The following is a 24,312-nucleotide window of genomic DNA, read 5'->3' on the forward strand; positions in this document are numbered from 1 at the left end:
CCAAAAATAGAAGAAAAACTCCAAAGTGTGGAGCTACTACTTAGAGGCACTGGCCAATACCCAGCTGATGCTGAACAGTCATTTCCAAAAAACCACTCCCTACATCATTTCCACAAAAAACACTAAAAAAGGTCAGCCTTCACAAACAGACTGTGAAGACTAGGAAATTATTAGAAGATTCATGCAACAAATGGCACCCTGAAGTGATAACCTGGAAGCTTTTTTTCTGCTACAGCTTTTACTTTACACCCCTGTGCACAGACTGGTGCTGACCAAAGGAGGATTTTTTTGGATTCACTGCAATAATGGCCTGGATTGCTTTAACATGTGATACTCTGCTCCCACTTTCAAATCAGAATATTACCATCAGTTAATAAATATATCAAAGCATTACACCCAAAGCAATTTTAGAAGTTTGTTAGTAAATACAGTAATATTATTTTTTGCATGCTGACCTACAACATAGGCTTGACCGGTATCTTCAATGGATGATGAGTCTGATTCATTTTTCTTTCTTTCAGGGCTTCTACTTAAACCTGCATGAGATTTTGAACTTAAAGGGGAGAAGGAGAGAAGGGGAACCAGACAGAGGGAAGAGGAAGTTGGGAGAGGGAAGGATCAATGTAATAAAATAATGGCATGAATAATAAATCAAAATTGATGCAAAATGTACATTGACTGTACACAAAGATACTGCAGGGTGGTCAGAGAGATTCTTACTTGTTCAGTTTTAATGCTCCCGTTGCTGATCCACTATCAAATTTTGGCATTTGCTGAAAGACCCTTCCCATTATATCTTCTATTTTTTTGGGGGAAGAGTCCAAAGCAGTAATAACATTTTTCCTCGGGGGGTAAACAGAGATGTGACTCTGACTCAGATCATGAAACGACTTGCTCATAACTCTGGGTCTTTCCTCCCACGGACTCTTCTCGTTCTTGTCCCTAGCAGAGCCAGCAAGTGGCTGGAAGAGCGAGAGCTCAGAGCAGGACAGTCTCTTCAGGATCTCTGCTTGGACAGACAGGGGTCGGACAGCAAGTCTGTTCAGAGTGCTGCTGGCCAGGCTGCCAGTGCTGATGGCTCGGCCCATGTTGAAACCTTTAACAGAGTCTGCATGAAGGTTCAGGCTCCTAAATGAAGCTCTTTCTGTGGAAATTAAAAAAAAAACAACAAACCAACAAAACCCAATTAATGTTATTCGGTAGAGCTAGTGTGACCACCTTGTGTAAAGCATATTTTCAAACAACCAGCTCACACAAAATGCATTTTCTCAAGATGCTTAGCAGAGATATATAAACACCCACCATGGGGTTTGCTCAGGAAGCAAAGTTTGGAGTTCATGACACTACACTAACTTGAAGTCCAAAACCACTGAATATTTATCCTCTTATTAGCATGAAGACTCATATTCCCTGTCAGGCTGCTGTGCCTTTTACAAAGACACATCATCTCATTCTGCAAAACCAATAATATCCTCAAGCCAAGTGACCTGGAAGACTACACTTCCTTTAATCCGCTCATAAGTCTTTTCCAGGATTTGAACAAATAGGGCTCCCCCACCTCCACACTATCAGATGCTACCAAATTTCCATCCATCCATTGTTTTGTTTTCTTTGCATGAGCCCCTCCACATTTACAGTAATGCTGCAAGGCCATGAGGGCTTGGCAGCATCTCTGCCCAGTTACAGAGCACCAGTGCACTCAGGACACTTAAGGACCTCCCCTGCCACAAACATCCTAGCACAAAACAGAAAGTGTTGTCTGGGGTTTGCCAGACTTTTTGACTCATTAGGCAAGGATTCCCTTCAGCAGTGAGAAACAGGTCTTGGGCTGTAATTAAATTACTGTCAGCTGAGTCGTGGGAACTGTCTGGGTGGATGTTCTTAGCTGAAAGCAAATTCATGATAATACATCTTAGCCTAAACCCCTCTTAATTCAGAGCAAAGCTGAGGAGGGCTCCTTTCTATTACCCTAACTACCTCCTAAGGCTAGCAGGCTGTGCCTTGGCTCTCACACAGGAACTTGATAAGATGTGGCAACTTGTTAGCTGGTTAGAGACTTTAAAGGCAATCAGGCCACCTGGACCCTTCATAAACTTCACTGATGTCTAGGAGTCCACAGGGAAGTCTCAGGAAAAGCAGTCCTCAGCTGCATATATATTTCTGATTTAGGGTTAACCAGTGGGGGGTTTTTAACCCTATATACATGTAGGAAACAAGCTGCTTTAGGAAGCTGCACTGTTAAGTCAAAGGGAAAATTCCACTTTTTGGTACACATCTCCCATTAGGTTTAATGGTAAATACTGTGGCATTTAGAAAAGGGTGTATTTGACAAATGCAGCCTCAGTCCTGCCATTCCAAAAGACTTTACTGCCTCCAATACCTCAGGCAGGAATTAACCGCCACAGGAACTCAAGCCTCCTCTGTAACAGGCATAGAGATGGTGAAGATTTACTTGTGGAAGGTATGCTTTTCTGTCCTTTCATCAGGTGAATTAGCATACAACTACCACTTCCTTACCCACAGCCACCAGACTAGATAAACTACAGACGAATGCTTTTGCCCAATCAGACCAGAAATCCACAAATCCAAATTTCCTGACTCTAACAGAAGGCATCAATGACAGTTGCACTTGCTGTGTTGCCATCATGGGAAAGAGTAGCCTAATAAAATGTGCTGAGATCTCTTCTCTTGACATTGTATTTACCCTCTGAGAACACCAAACAGAATTTCTATGGATTTCAGATGAGTACTTTCACACCATTAACTATATTATATAGGCATTAGGCTTTTCAAACCTTCTGCCAGTCCGTAACTGAAATTTCCCATGTGCTCAAAACTCATCATCTGTAAGGCTGACTTAAGCCGCTCCCCTTTTTTTTTATTTTTTTCCTGGAATACAGAATGCCCATTTCTTTACTGTTATACATGTCCTTTTCATTGCTATTTTGCTGAGTGCTTCCAACTAGCAATTTTTACTGACATATTAAGGGTTCAATTTAGATTTAGTCAAGTTATAACAACAGCAATTTTTTGTTTTAATTGTTTTTGCTTTTAGTGTGCTGGAGTTAACCATAATACTGATTTGTTTGCTTCTGATTACAAGTGATTGGTGGAATCTGGGACCTCTGATTTCCAAGTGATCTGCACTGTACAAAAGCAAACAATTGTTTTCCAGACTCCCATAGCACAACACATACTCTATCTGTTAAGAGCAACCAAGTTTGCCTAGCTAAGAAAGCCCTCCCTGTATTGCTTTTCTCTGCAATTCAGGACAAGCAAACTCTAAATCAGAGAGTAGTAAAAAGGCTTTAAGTCACTTGGTATTATTTCTTTGCCTGAAGTTGGCTGAGCCCAACAGAACAGAAAAAAGGCTGGATAGCTGCCACATGCCTTTTCCCACTTCCACCCCTCCTCTTTTCTCTGTATTTTAAATTAGAGATCACAATATCCACAGCAATGTGGTCAAACTTCATTCAGCTACACTGGTGGAAGTCTGGATTAACAGCAACTGGAATGCAGACAGATAACAGGGAACAAAGAAAGAGTGAGCAGGCAGACTGACCAAAACAGCACTTCCAGACCACACTGAAGGCCAGCCAGCCCAGTGAGCTCTGCTCCAAACAGTGAAGAAATTCATACAGAGGTGGTTTTTTTGCACTGATTACATTATCTAATTAATATTTTCTATCTAAAAATAATGCCTTTGCATTTTTCTGTTATGCACACAAGTTATGAAGGAAATGGGAATTATGAAGAAAAGATTAGTATCCATGTTGTTCCTTACCAGGTCCACCCAACATTAAGCAAAACAAAGACAGCTGCACCCACAGCTTAGAGATGGAACATCATGGAATGTCCCCTATTTTACTTGCACTCCCATGATCACACCATTAATTCCACATTATCAAACCAATCCCTTTCATATTAAGCAAAAGGTAAAAGTCCTGTTATTGAAATATCTTCAACATACTTCTGCAAGAAAAGGCAAAAGCCTTTAATTAAAGAGGGAAGTACCATTAGTGACCTGTTTTTAGATTCCTTTTAGTTTAGAGGAGCTGCTGTGTGCCGTCTTCTCCCAACTTCTTTCCCACCCCTTAAACAAAATCTAAACAAGCTTAGCTAGTAGAGTTTCTCCATAGTATAAACCCAAATGTAGATCTACACATACACAGCACTCAGCACAATTACAGAAGCTCCAGTTCAGTTTTCCTCCTTACAAAAATACATATAGATTGCTAATAAAAACTAACACAGCATCACAGTCCTTACCAATGTCCTGAGTGTCTTGGTTGCTCTGTCTGGTTCTCATCTGTAGCTGGAACTTATGCTGGGAAGAGCAGAGGTGCAAAAGGTACTGGCAAGTCTTACTATTGTCAGTCTGAAAGGCATGCTTGATGCCATCTGATGTGTTCTGCAAAGTTATTTTCTTCTTCTACACAATGGAGAAAGAAAAAAAGCCAAAGACAAATTATTTCTTTTAGCCTACAAAGAATTCTATGTTTGCTTGTGCACAGTTACAGCATTCAAACTTTCCTGAAGCAAAATGCACTAATGAGAGAGATTTCTATTAAAATAGGAGTCAAAGGTAATATGAGATTTATAAAGTAGCTCTTTAAAGCCACTCCTGGGCTAGATGAGAAGGTACTTTATTACTATTTAATCTGTTTCTGTTACTGTTAGTGCTGAGTAATGACAACAAGCAGAACTATAACATTTTGCAAGATGGGGTTTTCAAACACCCCAAGGAAGACACAAGGGTTGCTGCCATTTAAGAGAAAAATAACTAAATGCTGATCTAATTACCAAATCTCTCAGTTAATGTTCCAGGTCTTGAACTTATATTTTCAGTAATTTTTAAACTTGAATTTATCCATCCTAGTTAAAACCATCTCACGGATGAAATAGGCTGTAGCTTTTCAATAAGGTATCAGACAGAATTAGAAGTGCTGTTTTCAATACCTATATAAAGGTAAGCATTTGAAGCTCAATGCCACATTAAAAACAGACACATGATCACCAGATTATGGTGTAACCACTGAAGTTGGCTGGTGTTGTCCAGATCAAGTGTCAGCCTGTTATCTTTTATCATTTAGCTTAATTACTCTTGGAAATGTAACTTGAAAGTAACAGAGGTGCATCTCCTAATTATACTGAGTACTGGCATTTGCCTGTACCCAGTCCTCTAATGCAGGATTCTCAGTCTGGTGCTCCTTCACTATGCTTGCTCATGCAAGCTAAGATAAAAAATAAAACCTTTAAAACATGAAAACTCATATTTCAATCCCATAATACAACAGCCACACAAAATACAGTCAGACTATGCTGTAAAGCAGCAGCTCAATTTGCAAAAATAAACGACAAAAAACTTACAGTAACTGGAGACACAAATATAGATGTGTACACACAGAGGAAAAGAGACCAACTCACACTAAAGGATATTTTCTTGGTCTCTCTCCACGGGAAGCGCAGCACAGGTGTACGGGCACCATTGTGAACTTCAAAAATGACAACTCCTTTGCAGCACACTCCCAGAAGGATTCCTGTTTGGGATCTCTTCTCAGGCAGCACATGATGAAGGTGAATCCCATATTCTGTTAGCCTCTGACACAACTGCACAGATCAATGCAATGAGATTTCTATGTGTATGAATTTATGGTCATTACAAGTTTCCATACCATTATATGAATATTATATATCTCCCTAGAAATGTTTCCACATGTGGATATAAATGTACAGATCTTAGCAAAATAATCCTCTCTGCCTGGTTATTCCACTTACTTATAGTTTACAGCTATTATTACAGATATACATCAGCTGAGGGTTTTAAGACTTGGGGTACCTCTTGACCTGCCAGACTACAGCAAATGAACCCACTGTTTATCAAAATAAAACAGGGAAAACACAAACAGAGAACACACGTGAGTAAATCAAACTTGCACAAAGCAGTTGCTAGCAAGGAACTGTAACTAGGCAGATGCACTTGTTCTTCACACAGTTTTTAAAAGCAGAATTAACACTGCAATTCTGTGATCATACTAAGGTATCCTATGCAGTGTCACTCACTTTGCACTCCCAGTTATTCACCCCTGTTGTCTCTTCAGTACTGGTGATAAGGGACTGATGGAATGAATCAAACAAGGGAAGCTAACCCCCCCCAGCCAGGCTAGGTCTTAGCTAGGATCATGTCCCCTACTTTGTCCTCTGTGGCTAAGTTACAAGAACACTTCTGTAAAATGAGCAACAGAAATGGAATGGACTAAGTCAGCTGAGTGCCTCTTCCATCACATACTTAGAGATGGTGGAACTGTAGTGTGGCTGTGGAATTACAGTGTAATGATTATTTGGTGTTTCAACAGCTATCCTTCACTCCCTAAACTCATTTTGATCAAGGGAGAACCTGATTATTATCCCACGAGCAAACACCATAATTAGATTTCTCAATGAGTCCTTTTAGAATAATTCAAATACATCTGTGGATAATGGCTTTCCTGTCATTTTACATAGAACCTGCACAAAAAATTTTCCTTGGCAATATTCTGGCTTGCTTCATACCAAGCATCACACAAAGTACTAGCTGTAACAAATATTTTTGTAATTTATGAGCTTTTCCCCCTCTACAGAAAGCACAAAAGACATGGGGAATACAGGGTGTGCTGTCTCATAAACTTCCTTTAGAGCTCCATGTGCCCCATGCTTGCTTTAGAGCAAACATAGGATCAGTAGTTGCTTTTAACTAGCTTGAGCTAAGACTACTGATTGGAAAAAAGTGAGAGAACTTCCCATCTGTTACAATTTCTTTCAGCTTGTTATGATGTGTCTTTTGGACAAAATCTTTTCAGCTTTCTTCCTTTCAGCGTTATTCAGAGCCTGAGCTGTTTTACTGTGCTTTCACTTGAAGTCATGCACCCATATTCCAACAAGGGAATTTTTAAGCCACAGATGAAGGAAGCCAACTGCTGCCCACTTACCTTCAGAAATTCTAACTCTGTCTCTTTTTCAGAGGCACCCACGTAAGTGCTGTGCAGTTTTGGCAGCTCCTCCTTGATGTAGGACAGATCCAGTTTCTCCAACACTCTTGCTGGGACATAGTGTTCTAGTCTGAAATAGGACAAGCCATGAACCTGCAACACAAAACGTTGTTGTGATGGCACCTCCATACACTGCCCTGTGAGCACAACTGAAGCACAGACATTCATTTTTACAAACAACTGTACATTGTGACTCAGATAATTGTAAGAACCTGAGTAAGGGGAGGGAATCACAACCTACATCTTGATCCACAGCCTATTTTATATCAGTTTCTCCATATTCAAGCCTGACTCTACTTCCACTGAAAAAAAAAAAAAGCTTTAACGCCCAGATCTTGCACTGAATTCTGCAACTAACTGTGTTAGACTTTAGGAACACCTGCTCACAGAAAAACCTGCCAAGACCATATCAGCTGAGCTTCCAGTCTGGGGCAGAGCTGCAGAGCACGTGTGGCAGAGCACAGTCCAGTCTTTAATGAAGCAAAGAGATCACAGCTCAACAAGATCAAAGGTGAAATTGATGATGTACCTCTGCCTGGTAATCTCCGTACTCAGCTTGGAGAGCTAGGGATGCTAATAATAGGGCTGTCTCATCATCACAGTGCATCCTGTCTTCTAGGATGTCCTTCCTCAACTGCAGGTAGTACTGGTGACATGTCAGTGTGTGCCTAGAACAGGAATATAAAACAAAACCATGAAAAAAAACCCCACACTACCTTTGGTACTACAGTACAGATAAATACTCAATTTCTGTCCATAAATTTAGGGTTTAAGGGACTATAAAAAATTTCATACACTCACTGTATGAGACTGACATCATCCACGAAAAACTTTATGCGAAAAAACAGAGTGAAGTTGACAGGAGGCTTGTTCTTCTTCTTTGGTTCTTCTTTCCATCCTTCTGGAGCTACTTTACTTAGCTTTATGTCAGGATCCACAAAGAAAAACTCATTGTCTGCCACAAACATCAAAGAGAAGCACAAGGGTAAAAGCATAAAAAACAAGTATTTGCAGCAGATTGAAGATAAAGATCAAATTTATAACTCTCAAACTGGGCATTGAACAGCAAAGATTTCCACTGACTAACAATGACTTAATAAGCATAATGTCTCTTAATGGAAATACTGAATAAGGGCAGAAGAAATAATTTAGCAGTTATTCTTACCTCTTAAAGTAGCCAATCCAAAGAAGTGATGCTCCACCAAGCCAATATGTGCAACAACCATATCAAAGACATCTTTGCATATCGTTTTGGTATCACAGGTCAGCTCCAGCTTCTGCCCACTCAGAAGCATCACATTTACTTTTCTCCTGGTGTCATCACTCTTGCCTTTCTTAGTCTGCATTTTGTAAAATGAAATCTCTCAACATCCACACTTGTGATAAAACCACATTTGTTGGTTTAACATGCTTCCCCTGCCACAGGGGGCTCAACAGCCCCTTTCTTACCAAGATAGACTTCGGTAGATCCAAGGAGATGAATGGCTCAATCGTCATTTTCACAAACTCTGGGCCAAAGAAATTCTGCAAATCACAAAAGAGTGTGAATGAACACTGTGCTGCTGGGACAACAGGCTGGGGCACAGTTAACTCTTGCCCTGCAAATGCAAAAGAGGGACCAAAGGCTAAAACCTGGCAATTACCTGCTACCTAGTCTGTATTATATGCAAAACATCTTCACATAATCCTCTTAGGGGTTGGGGGATAGAGAGGAACCAACATGGTTAGTTAAAGCCTACATGAACTAGCTCATCTTAATGTGATGAACTGGAGATAGATACAGGAGTTATTATCCTGCATTAGGCAACCAGTTCCTGAGACTTGCTTCAAGTTTTCCCATCCTTACTTTAAAAAAAAAATCCAGTTCATGGAAAGCAGCAGCAGAGGGCATCAAGCCATCATCTATTCCACACATCAGACATTCTGTTTACTCTGTAAATATACCTATATACCTCTGTCTCCCTCTTTGTGTGTAATTCCCTATTTCATCTGCATACTAAGACAGCTGGGAAAGCAAAGGGGATCACACAGGGTAAACTTATGAGCCAAATGAATGCTCTCTCTCTTTACCTTCCCCAACTTGTTAATTTAATAACCTCTGATGCTGGCAGGGCACATTCACATTCCATGAAGAGAAATGCAAATGAAGTGGCTGAAAACACCACAGAACAGAGGAGAAAACCTATGCCTTACCTTTGTTAGGATGCTATACTGTTTAATTGATGCAATTGTCGAGCCTTTCTGTTTTAGCATCTCTTGATGCCCCTTTAGGCTCTGTAGCCACTAATGCCACAAAATCTCAGAAGTTTTACCCTGTGAAAGTAGGCCAACACCACACACCTGGTATTTCATCTCCTGATGACTGTTTATTACAGGACTTGGTTTATGAATCCCACATAGGAGAGTTTCAGTCAAGACACCGCTGTGCTTCAATGAAAACAAGAGTTCACCTGAGCTTGGGGCATTACCCTCAGTTTCCTTTGTGTCATGGCTGTTTCCAGGGCTATTTCCCTCAGTGGGTCTCTGGTGATGTCAAGCATTGAGGATCTAATTGCATCCCCTGGGTAGAGGTTGGGCCGGGACTGCCTCAGAGCCATCCTCGCCTGCAGCTGCATCATTTCTTCTTCCTGCCGCTTCAGCATCACCTCCTGACTGATCAGCTTGCCTTCAAATGGTGCTTCATGCTGCCTGTAGGACAGTCAGGGGGATGACACATGAGCAGGCATGCCCAAGACATTCTGCTGCTTCAAGCACATCCCCAAGTGGAAACACGGAGCACAAACACCAGCCATCAAATGCTACATGAAACACGTTTATTCGGCAGCCAGGAGGTTACCTCTGTGCAGCAATCCATCACTGTGGAAAATAAGCAAACACACCAGGTTTCTGCAGCTGCCTGCAGAGCTGCCTCATTTATTGATATGAAAATAAAGGCTCAGCTGCAGTCTGAAAAAATACTCAACACTGCAAACCCAGTGAATCAGTGCGAAATTAGTAGATGTACAAGAAGAAGAGAAGTATTAATGCTTTGCAAATATCTTAATTTTGGTGCTCATGTGGGGACTGTGAAAAAGCCATGCTCAAAAACATGTCATTAAATAAAAAACTGACATAATAGTGTACTTTAAGTAAATATTACTTCAACACATTCTACTTGCATGGGCCTGATATTTATTCCCTGATTTCTCCTGAGAAGTAATACAGCTTGAAATATTTACATTAAAATGTTTATGTAATAACATCCTATATACTAAAGTATTCTAAATATCATACACTAATGGTTCCATAATCTTAGTTTGCTGAAAATAGTTCCTTTTTTTAAAAATTCCCAAGAATGGCCTGGCTGATATAGTCACCCCAATGACTAAATTAAGAGTCTAAATTTATAATCTGAATGAAAAAAAAGAGAAAAACAAACAAAAATTGCATCAGTATTTCAAAAAAAACCACAGCAACATATCTGCAATTTCTTTTCTGCAAGTGTTGATCCCAAACATCCTATCAGTCTCATTCTTTACATAAGGAAAGAAATTCACATCTTGTTTGGGTAAACTAAAGCCATTTTTCATTTGAAAAATAAAATAGCTGGTTAAGAAATGTGAACAACTGATAAATCAAAAACCAAAAAAATCCCCAACTTCCACTTCTCCTCTTTCTGTCCCATGCTTACAGGAAAACACCTTCAAATCCCAAACTAAACAAAAAACAATTGAGCCTTCTGTAGAAATCCTAAACCAAGAAAAAGCAATGTCTCCCCTTGTTAACATAACTATACAGAGGCAATTCTTAAACAAAAATGGACAAAGGAAACTAAGGTGGCTTTCATTACAAAAAAAACCATTTTTTTGCAATTCTAAACTGAGTGTTAATCATGCCACCCAAACTGAGTAATGAAAAACATGAAAAAGCAAAGAAAATGTTTAGAAGACTAGGTATCATTGCAGTCAGGTTTAGAAATAAACATAAACAGAGAGTAATCGTGCACTGAGTGACACAGGGCCCTTCTTTGTGGTAAGGTGACATACAGACTTCTTAAAACTGGATTACATTTATATGCCTACTTCTTAGGAGAACCTAAAGATATATTTGATGAGTGACAAATCTTGTTAATAAGCTAAGAAAAAAATGCACCTGTCCAAGACAGTACACTTGCCTACACTTGCTAAACTGGATGTGCTTTCAAACTTTATTTTCATCTTTTTACAACATTACTAGCTAATACCAATACTTTTAATACTAAAGTCTCATTGGTTAGCATACAAAACCAGCCTTAAAATAAGAAGAGTTAAATATAAGAGAACAATGCTAACATTCCTCAAAAAGAATTTCAGGGAGGATACAAAGTAGTTATGGAACAAATGTATTAGTGTAAGCCCATTATCCTTTCCCCTGTGCAGGGCTTTCCACAGCATTTATTTCCCTTCTTCCTCCTCTGGTTTTTTTTTTTTTTTTTCCTACAAAAGACTGAATAACATGCACCTAAAGGGACAAAGAAATGAGAAAAGGCCTCAGACCTGCCAGCACATGTGCACAAGCTTAGCTTTTCACCATGAGGAAACTTGTTAGGATCGACATATATGGGAATATTGACAAAACCCTAAGTTAAATACACCCACAAGCGCCCTTCAGATCAAGGTCTAAGGATGGGCTGTGAAATAAAACAAAAACAAACACTTTCTGAACATAAATATCTATGAATTATCAAAGACATTTGAAAAAGACATGTTGCAACTGGCTCTATCTAAAAACTTGCTACTGTGAAAACACCTACTGCAGAAAAATATCTTGTCTTTTTAAAAATAGCAGTGAACAGTTTTTATCACTAGGTTGGTTTTACCATCTCTGTTGACATTAATTTCTCTGAATATTGGGGGGGTATGGGGTGTCCCTGGATGAAGCTCAAAAACCTAAGGTTTTACAAATTTTCCTATCTTAGTACATAAGTACTACCACCAAATATAAATCTGCACGTTTCAGCATCCTGGGTCAGTAAAATGAACTCTGGCTTGGTCAGACTGCCAGTTTTCATGGGGAGGGAACGACATGATTCAGTCTTTAGGTTCCAAGACAAGGAATGCATCTCTCCTATAGAAAAGGAAATACATTGAAATGAGGAGAGCTCATTCGTGAAGTTCTGAATATGCAAGTGTTATTATTGGAAAAAATTTTAACAAAAGTCTAAATTACATTCCTAACAGATAGCATCACAGAAGTGTGTTTTGTGTGGTGCTTCATCAGACAAGCACTTGGCTTCTACTCTGTATTTTCATCAGTGTCTGACTGCAAACCAGAACCTCACAGCTGCTTATTAACCTGCAGATGGTAGGGGAGCACAAACCTGGAAGGCTGACACTTAAAAAAGGGAAGTGAATTGAATTCTCTCTTCACCTGGTGTACTTACCAAGAAATTAGCAGGTATTGGATCAGAGAAGGAAGTTGGAAGAAGGGAAGCAGGTAGGCATTCCCTAATGATTAGTGCAGTGGGAAGGTCAGGAATAGACTGAGAAAGATGGATGCCTTTTGGTAAGGCAGGAAGGGTATGAAAATGAAATCTACTGGAAGGAAAAGGCAACAGAAGGAAGAGATCCATGTCAGCTGCTGCTCCTAAAGAGAAAAAGGAAGAAATAGTAAAGGAGGAAAAAGAAAACAGAAGTAAAAAAGGAAAAAACCAAGGAATACAAGAAGCAGAGAGGAAACAAGACACAAGCCATTGCCACAAGGAAAGCATTCCAAGAAGCTTAAAGGATAACAACAGTCACAGACCACAAGAAGGGTAATACTGAATGTCTATGGCTTCTGCTAATTTAACATCAGGCCAGCCCACCCAAAAAGCACAAGCTGCACCTTCTGATAACTGAACAGCTCTGCTGCTTCTTTTAAAATAAATCTCCCTCAAATCCAAATCCTCCTATTTGATGTACAACTCAATTTTATCAGGATAATTCTGCGGATAATTAAGCACACTGGCTCCAAGAATATGCCACAGGAGCAGTAAAATTAATATGTACTGAAGTACTGATGGTATCTCTTGAATGCAAGAGAGACACTGAAACATCAGCTTAAATTCCATCAGCTCCCAAGTGCTGATGGAATTTAAGTAAAGGATTAAGTGGCATATACTTCTCCAAACTGTGGAATCAAATGGCCAGCCAAAGCATGTAAACTCTGAGATCCTGCTCCTTGGAACTACTTGTTATCACCAGCTTTACTTTGAGACATAAGGTTTCTGAATCTATAAAAGCCATGGTGTGTTGCAAGACAGGACATCTTAAAGCAGCAACAGGAAATTTCCTGGATAAAAATATTAAGTTATTTTCTTAGAAATCCCCCATTTAACTAATTACCATATTGGATGGAATTCCTTTTACACTTGTTAGCACTGGAATATTTTAGGAGCTGCTGTAGTGAGAGAGACCACACTGTTTTCTATTCAGCTCATATTAGTAACAGAGGTATAATACAAGTATTAGAACAGGACTGAATTCTGCTTATGGCTGCTGTCCTGTTTCTCAGTAGGTCTGCAAAAAAAGCTAGTAAACTAGTGGGCAGTCTTATTTTTTCATCTTGGATATGCATACTGTCTGGTAGTTAGATTAAGAAAAAACCCTAAACTTGTTCACCTATAAAAATGGGTGAACAATTATGAAAATTAATAAATAACTACCTGTGGTATCCTACGATGATATTTTTGTGCAAGTGCAGTGGTATCAGAGTGAAGGTCAAGGATACAGGAGATTAAAAAAAATACTAAAAAATACTGTATAGTTACATAGACGTAAAATTAATTCTGTTGCTAAGTACAAGAGGTAAGTCTATGCTGTGCTTGCAAAACATATTTTCCTTCTGGATTTCACGCATATACAAATTACATCCATTAAAGGTACCAGTCTTAACAGAGTAATATAAAATAATGTGAAACAAACCATGAGAAACTATGTGCTGCTTCACCTCAGCATTTTCACTTGCATAATAGGCCTGATTAATTTACAACAATGACTCACTTACAATGTGACTCATTTACATACCACATACTACTTTCTGTTTCTGAAATACTTTGTAAATAGAAACAAAAGTTCTCTAACAGCTTCTGCAAATTACTGCTGGTTTAGTTGGAAGCATAACTACGGTGCTGAATGGGCAATTTCCTGGGTTCCAGGCAAAGCAGAAGGAAGGTTGACTTAGCAGTTTTCACCAAAGTAAAAAAAAAAATCAACCAACCAACCAACCTAACAAAAACAAAAAAAAAAAAAGCAAATAAAAGCAAATAAGAAATCCATATATTGTTGTTTCTGTACATACAGCGGTAATAATCTGATTTGCCTTTTTAGTGTGGTGGTAAAACAGCATGAAATGAAACACGAAGTAAAAATGTACAGTTCTTTTTTCTAAGGGTTACATGGAATATAAAGCAGTAACCCTTAGAAGTCTGCCATAAAAGCACCTATATTATGTGAAGACAGGCTGGATTCCCATGACTGCTTGGACACCATTAACACATACAGCATTACACAGATATCATGTTCCTGACAACAAAACTGTGTGGACTCACTTAAGCTGCACCCAAATACTTCTTCCCTGCCAAAAATGCCAATATATAGGTTTTTAGATGACTGCATTTCTCAGGCAAAGTGCAGGTAGTAAAACGGGGTAACCAAAAGCTGCAGCACCTCCAAGGAGCTCTTCTCGTGCTCACCTCCCTGATATGCAGTTCATTTGAGACCCTGCCATACCCAGATCCACTTCTGGCACACAATATAGTGCACGGAGCAGACACTCACTTATTTTCATCTCCATGTTCAAAGCATGGCTCTAAGCCCTATTAACCCTTTGTTTTAAGTGAGCATGGAGGTCACATTCACCAGCAGTGACACATCACCCAACACAGGCCCAATCTTCACACACTTCCAAGTTTCTTTAATAGGATAGAGCAGGATTCTCCTCCAACGTATGCCAAAAACATATAAATATCCTAGAATATTGAGCACAGCAGCCATATTGCATCTCATCTACAGCATACAAAGCAAAAAGCTGCCAAGGAAAGGCTTTGTTGCTGTGATGTGATAAGGGAAGATGGGAAGAAAGATGTGCCTTTATTTTTTTACCCCTTGCTACAAAAATTATCTGCATAATTTTGATAAAATATTCCAAGATGACTGGTATCTGGCAGAGACCAGAAGAAAAGTCCAAATTTTAAATTCAAAATGTCAGTCAAAATTTTCAAACCTTTAGAGTGGAACCATTCTCAAAACATAATAGATATGGCAAGACATGTTTCTGCTGTATTAAAAAGATGCTATATCAAAGGTGATGTTCAAAGTTTCGAAGAACCTACTCTTTAAGGCTGTATTGATGAATGAAATTTGGAAAAATGAAACACACAGGTGGTATATTTGAATACACTACACAGCAAAGTAATTTTCAAAAAGCATAAACTGTTACTGAATTGGCCTGCTTAATATAATAAGTGCTGAGGTATTAAAAAAAAATTAATCCAAACACAAAAACATGAACTAAAGATTTTGCCAAAACAACCAAACCAAATGTATTGCTTTCAACTTATTTCAAGGAAATAAGCATGCTTCCATTTCCTTATTAAATGTTAAAAAACCACAAATAAATATGTATTAATATCAGTAATTTCAAAAACTTTGTTCTGGAAAAGTATGATTAAAAAAATAATTAAATAGTTCCAAGCAGAACACAGCCTCTGACCTTCTGACAGTTATAACAACCTGAGTTCAACCCAGTCTCCATTAAACATGGGAACTAAATGTGGGTACCCAACTTACCTCTACATTACAGTGCATCATGAAACTTACTTCAGAATGCAATAAATAATTCCAAAATGCTATTTTCATTCAAGTATTACATGCTTTGTTTTTTTAATCTTAACCAGAAGGAGGGATGGGAGTGAAAAACTTCACCTGAAGATTTAGAATACGTTTTTTGATAAAGAAAAAGCCATACTGTTTTCAAAGGGTTTACCTTGTTCTCTGAGAATTAGCTTGACTTGATGTGGAGATATCATCAGCACCTGATAACACACCACTGGCATCATCTCTCTTGAAAGCTTCATTTCTTCTTGCTAGCAAACCAAAAGACAAATTAATACCTGGGCAACAAAGGTAATCACTCTGTGTGATCTAAATCTCAGGGATTTATCAGTCACATGAGATTACTCAGAAGGAATCAAATTTGTGTGTTCTGCACAATGGCACTACAGTATCAAACAAATTAACATTATGAAGTTGATTTCAGTTTTCAGAGCTATCTTACAGTTCTACCCAAACAAAAATAGCTGATAGGCTTAAAAGAAATCAAACTCCTCAAAATTTCATAGACCCATTCCCAAGGTAACATATCTTTTTTGTCAGCCATGAGTTGAGACAAGCATGGCAGAGACATCACACAAAACTACTTCAGACCAGAAAGAGAGCAGCTATTTAACTATGCATCCAGTACACAAAAAATGAGTTAAAAAAGCAGTATCTGAACTTCTTATCACTATCCCCCAGACCAGAAAGAGAGCAGCTATTTAACCATGCATCCAGCGCACAAAAAAATGAGTTAAAAAAGCAGTATCTGAACTTCTTATCACTATCCCTGGAATAGGACTCCTCATTATAATTTATAGGCCTTTTTTTTCCTTTTGGCAATATATTAACCTGTGATTCTCTTCGTAAAATTACAGCTTTTGCTGGGAGATCTTCCTGTAGCAGCACCTGAGATGCTACACTTTGATCTTGATTTTGCACAGGACTTCACTTTCCCCTCTTACTGTACCCTCAGCAAACAGAGCTGGCAGGAGAGCTCTTGCAGAACACTCTAAAGCCACACTGATTTAGAAATAGGGTTTTTTCACAGTCATTTCACTGAGCCCAGATATACCACTACTAGAAGGCAGCAGAAGGCAGCTCTGTCTTGCCTGTACAAACTTAGGAGCTGTTGACTTTGGACCAGCACACATAAACAGTCTGTTCCAAATTGCAAGCAAGCAAAGGGAAATTACAGGAGCCTCAGTATTTGTTACTGCTCCTCAGCTTCTGGCTCAGTATGCACAAGGACAGACAATGACAAAGAAGGTTGAGAGAGCAGTGAGGGCACGGAGGCTGGGCTGGAATTCTGTGCATACAGAATATAGTGCAGCTATACTCCAGCTTCCTAACTATTGTTTTCTTTCCTAATTTTCACCAAATGATTTGTCTCCATTTTTTATAATGATTCTGCAAAGATGATTCTTCCTGCCATACATCAGCAAACAATCTTTCGTATTGTCTCCTGCTTTTTCAAGTGATTGATTTAATAGAAACTACTTAAATTTATCTTATTAACAGCCTGTACTATGTACTACTTTAGCATTACACTGAAATCCTTGGCATATAAGTTTTAAACCACTTAAGCCTCCTAGTAAAACCCACCAATATAATTATACCATGGAGTTCCCACATAAAGCTTTTGTAATTCACTGTTACTGTGCACTAACAACAACTCCATCATTTTTCTGCAGCATTTACTGTTATTTAAAAAGGAACACTTCTAATAAAAAGTTAATTATTTCCAGCTTTTCCTACCAAGTTCCCTCCCAGAGTGCTAAATGTCAAACTCATTTCTGAACAGACTGCACATTATGCTGATCTGTACATGATGTTGTGATTTCATCTTCTTAGAACTTTGTATCAGGACAATTATCAAGACTCCTACTAAAGGCTTTTGTGGTCTGGTTTTCCTCTCAAACTTTTTTCTTTACGTTTTTTGTTTCTTTGGGTTTTTGGTTGGTTGGTTTTCAAACATAGGTCTTACCTTGCCTGAAATCTGGTTCTGAAGAAATAACAGATGGACTTTCACTCGAAGTACTATAAACATCGCTGTGATAAGATTTGTACCTTCTCAAAGGCTCTGAAAGTTTAAACCAAGGTATCAGAAGCAGAAAGCAACAGTCATAATGTAAAAATCAAGCACAAACATTTGAAAATTTAAAAAATATTTTCAAACCATTTTAAAATGCCTGTGGCTATGGAGTCTAAAAGCAAACACCCAGGGGATGCTGGGCAGTCCCATTCTGTTCCCCTGGCCTGAGGGTTCTGTGGTCAGCCTGGCCTCTCTTGACTATCCCAATGCAGCCACCTCCTCTGAACTTCCCTCAGCATCACTTCCAAGTTAAAACTGGTATTAAAAATACCCCATCGAGACCCAAGACAAAACATATCCCTCCTCCAAAAAAACAGGTGCAAACTCTTTTTGTTCACCTCTTGCATGTAAGAAGCAATCATCAGAACTCAGTCCCTGACTCCTTTATGACGTAAAAAGAAAAATATCCAGAGAGATAAAGCAAGCACTGGAAAATTATAATTCAGCTCATCTTTGACATCCACAAAATATGATTAACAATCAATTAATAAGCCCCTAGAGGTTATTTAATTAACCAGAACAGCTAAACTGATGTGATGAGAAATCAATACAGCAGTCTCAGTTCCTACTCTCAGGGGATTACATAAATAACATACTGGAGCAAAGGACTCCACAGAAGGGGGTATGTACTTGACATTTGCTACCATCTCCCAGAACTTTCCTAAGCACAAGCTAACAACCACACACACAATGAGCATAAAAGCAGAACACACAATAAAAAACTGTCTCTACATCTTGGGAATACCAATGCTTATCTGTCAAAATGAGACAAAAAAAACTCAGGTGTCCTTATTTGTAGAAGGCTGTTTCTGGTCTGACTAGAATTAATGTTTTGGAAAACAAAAGCAGTGATATAGAAAAAACACATGTAATTGCTGTGAAAACAAGTGCCAGTCACTACAGCAAGGAATATGCAATGCAAGAATACAAAATGGGGAACAAATGAGCAGATGTTTCTGGAGGCTGCAACCAGGAAATCAGAAGTTCCAACTTTTCACACCCAGAAAACAAAATGTGGTGAAAAATTCTGAGGGACCAATAAACCTGCTGCAAAACTTCTATTAGGTCAGATGACAGGTTAGTCAACAATACTACTCATACAGAATTCCTACAAGTAGGGAAAATTCCAAATAGGAAAGAAGCATGAAAAGAAGTAAGATAATGCAGTACTCCAAGAACTAAAAGTCTTTAGTTCACTTTGGACTATCCATTTCCAAAGCCTTCCTCTTTGAAAGCCAGCATTTCCCCCATTTTTACCCAGCTCACTTGGGCTGTATAGGGAATCTTTAAGAAAACTGGGAAAAGTAAGCAAAGCTACAAATCAACTCATGAAACCAACAGGTCTCACCAGCCCATCGCAGTTGCACAGTTTAGCAGGACAAAACCCAATTTATCCAAAGAACATTTTACCATTTAACCCTCAGAAAGGAATAGTATGGACCTACAGCAAGATGAAAAGAATCCACTGGGGCTGTGTGGGAGCAGTGAGGTTGCTTCAATCTTCCACAATGGCTACTTTCAACATTGTGGATTTTACAACAAAGAAATCTGCCCCCAGTCTAGCAATTACTTGCCTACCATGGGAAATAAAAACCAAATTCAGTGGGTAGCTTTTGGAGATGTGTTTTCAAAATGCTCCTAGCCCTTAAGTGAGGCATCAATCCACACACAACACTGGAGCTACAGTACTGAAATGCTTAACTAAAACCAGACCTCTTGTTTCCCAGTAGTTTTATTAGCTGTAGGTTTTTCAAGTCTGCTGAACTGACTTTAAAGCAAGATGATGGAGAGGGAACAATAAAAAATGATGTGAGATTTTAAACAGACTTATTTTTTTCCACTTAGTCAGCAGCCAGGGCTTCTCAAATTGCACACAAATTATGGCTCCATTCTGGTTCTTTGAGACATTAAATTTTGGAAAAAACCAAACCCGTGGTAAAACAGAAATATGCAGTTAAACCACGAGACAAGTGTTTGTAGGGGGTGGCATGCTATGGGACTCTGCAGGGTGTTTGATTTCTCCTGACTCATCCTGTTAGTAGGAGCTGGTGCCGTGCTGTAGGCCGAGATGTCCATGAGCCAAGAAACAAAAAGCAAAATTTCCACACACTGTTTATCTCAGTGTTGTCACAGACCCCCACAGAAGGCCCAACAAGGCCCAGATTATTGACAAGTAGAGCTGGAGACAGGACCACACTCCTGTCTTGTCACATCCTTCTCCCTAATCAAGACCACACAACTTAACCCAAGAACACAAGGAAAGGTATTCTTCTCATCTGCTGGAAGCATTCTACAACCTTTCCATGCTGGGCTATCAGGCAAAGTTTCAAGGCAATTAAGAAGCTACATCCTGAAATTTCCTGTAAATCCTCTAGATTTATATCCATTTTGCTCAGTTTAGAGAAAACACATACAGATGTGGAACTGTTTGCTGCTGGGGCATCTTCCTTCCAGTTCTCTGCTGGCCTACACAACAAAGATCTGTCTACACCCCCTACACACCCCCTCAGCACTGCACCCCCTGTTAATCAAGTGCCTTCCTTCCAGGGCACAGACAGAATGTGCACTGCAGACCTGCAAATACCCCATTAAAATGTAAATATTGAGAATATTCTATCTATAATGCTGGCATAGTCATCCAAATAATTTATGCTCTCTCGTCTCCTCCAGCAAGTTCTCGTCAATTCTAATGTATCATATTAGGATTTAACTTCAAAGAAGGCACTTGGATCATGTCCAAGCTAAGCTTCTAATTAAGAATTGGATTCCAAAGGTCACAAAGTCCCAGTTCTGGGATCAAATTAAAGTTTAGCTTTTCATACAGAAGTTCCAAAAGTAAGGACAAACTTCTAGACAAACTGTCTGGTTGGGAAGGAGCTGAAAAATGACAACAAAAGCTAAAGACTACAATAAAACCACTTATCTCCCATGTTTACAATTTCCCCTGGGAATTCTGAATGGCCTTGGTTTTCCTAGTTTCTTGGGGTTTTTTGGTTTGTTTTTTAAAAAATTTTTGGTGACTGAAGGGAGACTTCAGAACTGATTTGACTTCTAAAAACAATAAATACATTGTAGCAAAAATAATGGTATCAGTTACCTTCCTTAACATTTCACTGTTTAGATTACATCTATTACCAGGACACTTGGAACAATTTCATACTTAAGAGAAAAAAAAAACATGAGTTTAAGCATGTTTTAAGAGTAAATCAAATTTATATATAAAATTTGTACTAATAAGCATGATGCAAAGGCAGACGATGCATTACAAGTCAGAGGGTCTGTCTTTGTGCTGCTTACTGCTCCACTGGTGCTTTTCCAAGCTCCCTATCAAACCCAGCAGAGCACAACCTCCCAGGCACCTCACGCAGCACAAAATAACAAAACACGCTATTTACGCAAGGCGAGACCTGCAAGCCCAGACAAGTCACTCACAGAGAGCCTTGCCTCAGCCAACTTCAACAGAAATCAGAGAACCACATTCAGCTTGGAATTCCATTATTCTGAACACCAGTCACATCAGATACACAAGTTTTCAAATACACATCATTACAGAATTATTTCTGGCGGCACAGAGAAGGCAGCAGAATTAAACCAACAGTTTCGTGACAGGGAGAGAGCTCTCATTTGCCCTTTGAAGTTTACTGGTGGGTGCCTATTACAGGAGAGTAATACCACTTAAAACACATTAACTGTCCTTCAGGAGAAGCTGGGACTCACCTCTTTCCCATGAGTTAGATCAATAGATTAGATTCATATTTGCTTTTCCTTTTCCTCTTTTCATCTAAGAAAAATTCAACTATCTTATGCAAGCCAGTATAGGTTTAACAGGAAGGACATTAAGATCCAGTTCAAATTCCTGGTAGGGATTCATATCCAACAACTGACAGAGGAAGATATCCCATTCAGACTTCTAGGGGAGCAGGCTCATTCTAACTTGCAATATTTCCACATGAGAAAGCAAGCAGTCCACATCACCAGCTATACAGGCAACCCCCTAAGGAGCCCCATCTGAGGCAGAGGGCCTGGCAGGATCTAATCTACTTTAGATTAGATGTAATCTAATGTAGAAAAATGTAGCCTTGGAAAACTGCAGAGAGCACACATCTCTAGTGCTCAGCTGGAAAGGAAAACAGAGAGATTAACAATAACAATGCCAGGGTCTGGTAGGAACTCAAGAGTCCTGTATTTAGAAAGACACTTTTGTTTTCTGGATCTGCATCATGCCATCTGGGATAAGGTATGTAAACTAACACAGGCCCAGACCGAGTTTGTCTAACAAAGTTGTTTGCCTGCTTTAATTTAAATGTTTTATCCTACTGAGAATGCAATGTATTGACCAGAAATTGACAATCTCAGATTGTGGAGCTGCTGAAAGCTCGATAGATGAGATAAAGCAGATGCCATTCTGCTGTGCAATTGTGCAATTGTAAGAGCTGGTTTACTACCTAACATTAAGCTGTGAAACTCAGCACAAAGTAATAGTTGCTGATGCCACAGTACTTGTATTTTATAGATATCCTACAAATAGCTTCTTCCTTGAAAAGCCAGTATCTCTTGTCTCAGTAAAATCAACAGCTGGAGTTCTCCAACCAAAAGAGCATCAGTCCATTATCCTACCTGTCACATTCATTATTTCTAAATATTGTTCTACTGGACAGACCAACTACATGAGAATCTATTTTGCCACAAATGAATTTAAATCACACTGCAGCACCACAGAGACATGTGCAAACTGCCCCTTCCTTTGCTTTCACATGCAGACAGATGTGCCATTGTGCATGACTCCAATGGCACACAGAGAACTCAGAAACCCAGAACACAGAATTCAAGAGAAAAGGGAAGTATGTGCACTTAAATGAATTCACAGTGTTAAGTTTGTAAAGTAACTATTCATTTTTCCCCCCCTAAATCCTGTCTCCCATTTGAACCACTTCTACAGAAGCTCCCAAATTCAAATCTCTGGGGCTTAATCTGCTGAGATAAATTTGCTACCAACAGCTGCCTGATTACCTGCAGAAATTTTCCCTTATTCAAAAATGCACCTTCAAACTAAGAGAGCATCTAAAATACAGGCATTTATAGGATCCCTAACTGTAACCTTTAACTGCAACCTTCCCAGCTAAACACAGGCTGTCACAACATGGAAATTTTATAAATGGGGTCCAAATGAGTCTACAAGGTAGCTAATGAAAAGTTTCATGAGATAAACACATGAAAGAAAGTTTAGGAGGAAATACTCTTTCTAGAAATATAAACTATTACTGCCTCTTCCTGCTGACTCTATGAAGAAAGCGCAATAATTGGACAAAAACCATAAAATCTGAGGACTTAATAATCTGGGTTTTCTGTTGCGAAAAAAATAAAGGTAGAAATAGAGAGGAATAAACACAACCTGTGGGTCTGGAACTCACATGGTTCCCAACTGCAAGAACAGTTAACAAAGGCTTGAGAATATTCCCAAACCACCCCCATTTCCCCACCCCTGGATTAAACATTCCAGAGCTTCAGCAAGATCAACTTTTTCAGTATCCTCCCATCTTTGTTTGTTTGCCCTGTCTGCTATTTCAACCCACAGCCAGCTATATTACTACTCTCACAACTGGTTTTGTCCTCCTGTATTCCACAAGGACATGGGCAAACTTTATGCTCCCTCGTGCATGTCACTTACAACATCCTCATAAACAACACTGCATTTAAAAAAACGTTTTAAAAAGGATACTCATTCACTCAAGTAACACATAAAGCCTTTCACTTTGAATTATGCATTCACTCAAAACAAACAGCGGGGGGAGGAGCTGCTTAAGCAAAAGGCTACCATTACCATCTACTGAACCTTTTGAAGGCAGGCCTAGGATAGGAAAACTTGAGTGTGTGTACACTTCACAAGTGTCAGGAGATACAATCAGTTGGGTGGGAGAGAAGGCAAAAAACCTGGACCATGGGAGAACAGACAACACCTTCACAATCTTGAGCTGCAATGCAAGCTTGCAAAATGTAAAAGAATATTATTTTCTCTCTGAAAGAAATGGGACACTATCAGCAGGTGCCAGGCAGCAATTTCCAAGTTTCAAAAGAACACCGAAAACAAAACCTGCTCTGTGGGCACAGGTTAAGATATTTGGGTTTAACACCTAACAACTTCTTAACTCTAACAAATTCTAAGGTCACAAAACCTCCATAATAAAACAAGATGAAGAAAAAGGCAAAAATGAAGAACTTACTGTCTTGGTAAAATTAACACATACTTTTGGAGTCTCTTATTAGTGATCAGAATAGGCTACACCATAAGTCAAATAGCAGACTCTTGGCCTTGCCTCCACCTGGCTATATGGCACCTAATCATAAACAATCATCTTCAGTAGAGAAGAGATAAACA

General features: G+C 39.1%; 1 protein-coding gene across 9 annotated transcripts in view; it reads right to left on the reverse strand.

Annotated features, from left to right (window-relative positions):
• PTPN13 (protein tyrosine phosphatase non-receptor type 13) overlaps positions 1-24,312 on the reverse strand; it is a 112,271-nt gene that overhangs the window by 30,458 nt on the left and 57,501 nt on the right. For 8 of the 9 annotated variants that reach the window (XM_039710534.1, XM_039710531.1, XM_039710532.1 and 5 more), the window contains exons 8-19: positions 17,829-17,924; positions 16,014-16,113; positions 9,497-9,716; positions 8,478-8,552; positions 8,194-8,368; positions 7,830-7,983; positions 7,558-7,696; positions 6,969-7,121; positions 5,428-5,610; positions 4,270-4,432; positions 721-1,144; positions 456-553 (exon numbers count right to left, since the gene is read on the reverse strand). In XM_039710534.1, the coding sequence (XP_039566468.1) occupies positions 456-553; positions 721-1,144; positions 4,270-4,432; positions 5,428-5,610; positions 6,969-7,121; positions 7,558-7,696; positions 7,830-7,983; positions 8,194-8,368; positions 8,478-8,552; positions 9,497-9,716; positions 16,014-16,113; positions 17,829-17,924 (1,980 nt within the window). Of the gene's footprint in view, positions 1-455; positions 554-720; positions 1,145-4,269; positions 4,433-5,427; positions 5,611-6,968; positions 7,122-7,557; positions 7,697-7,829; positions 7,984-8,193; positions 8,369-8,477; positions 8,553-9,496; positions 9,717-12,429; positions 12,613-16,013; positions 16,114-17,828; positions 17,925-24,312 lie in introns of those variants that run through there. The other variant, XM_039710533.1, reaches the window with a different exon arrangement.

The sequence above is a fragment of the Passer montanus genome, unplaced genomic scaffold (genome assembly GCF_014805655.1).
Source record: "Passer montanus isolate IOZ18808 unplaced genomic scaffold, ASM1480565v1 scaffold23, whole genome shotgun sequence".
In the NCBI taxonomy this organism is placed as follows: domain Eukaryota; kingdom Metazoa; phylum Chordata; class Aves; order Passeriformes; family Passeridae; genus Passer; species Passer montanus.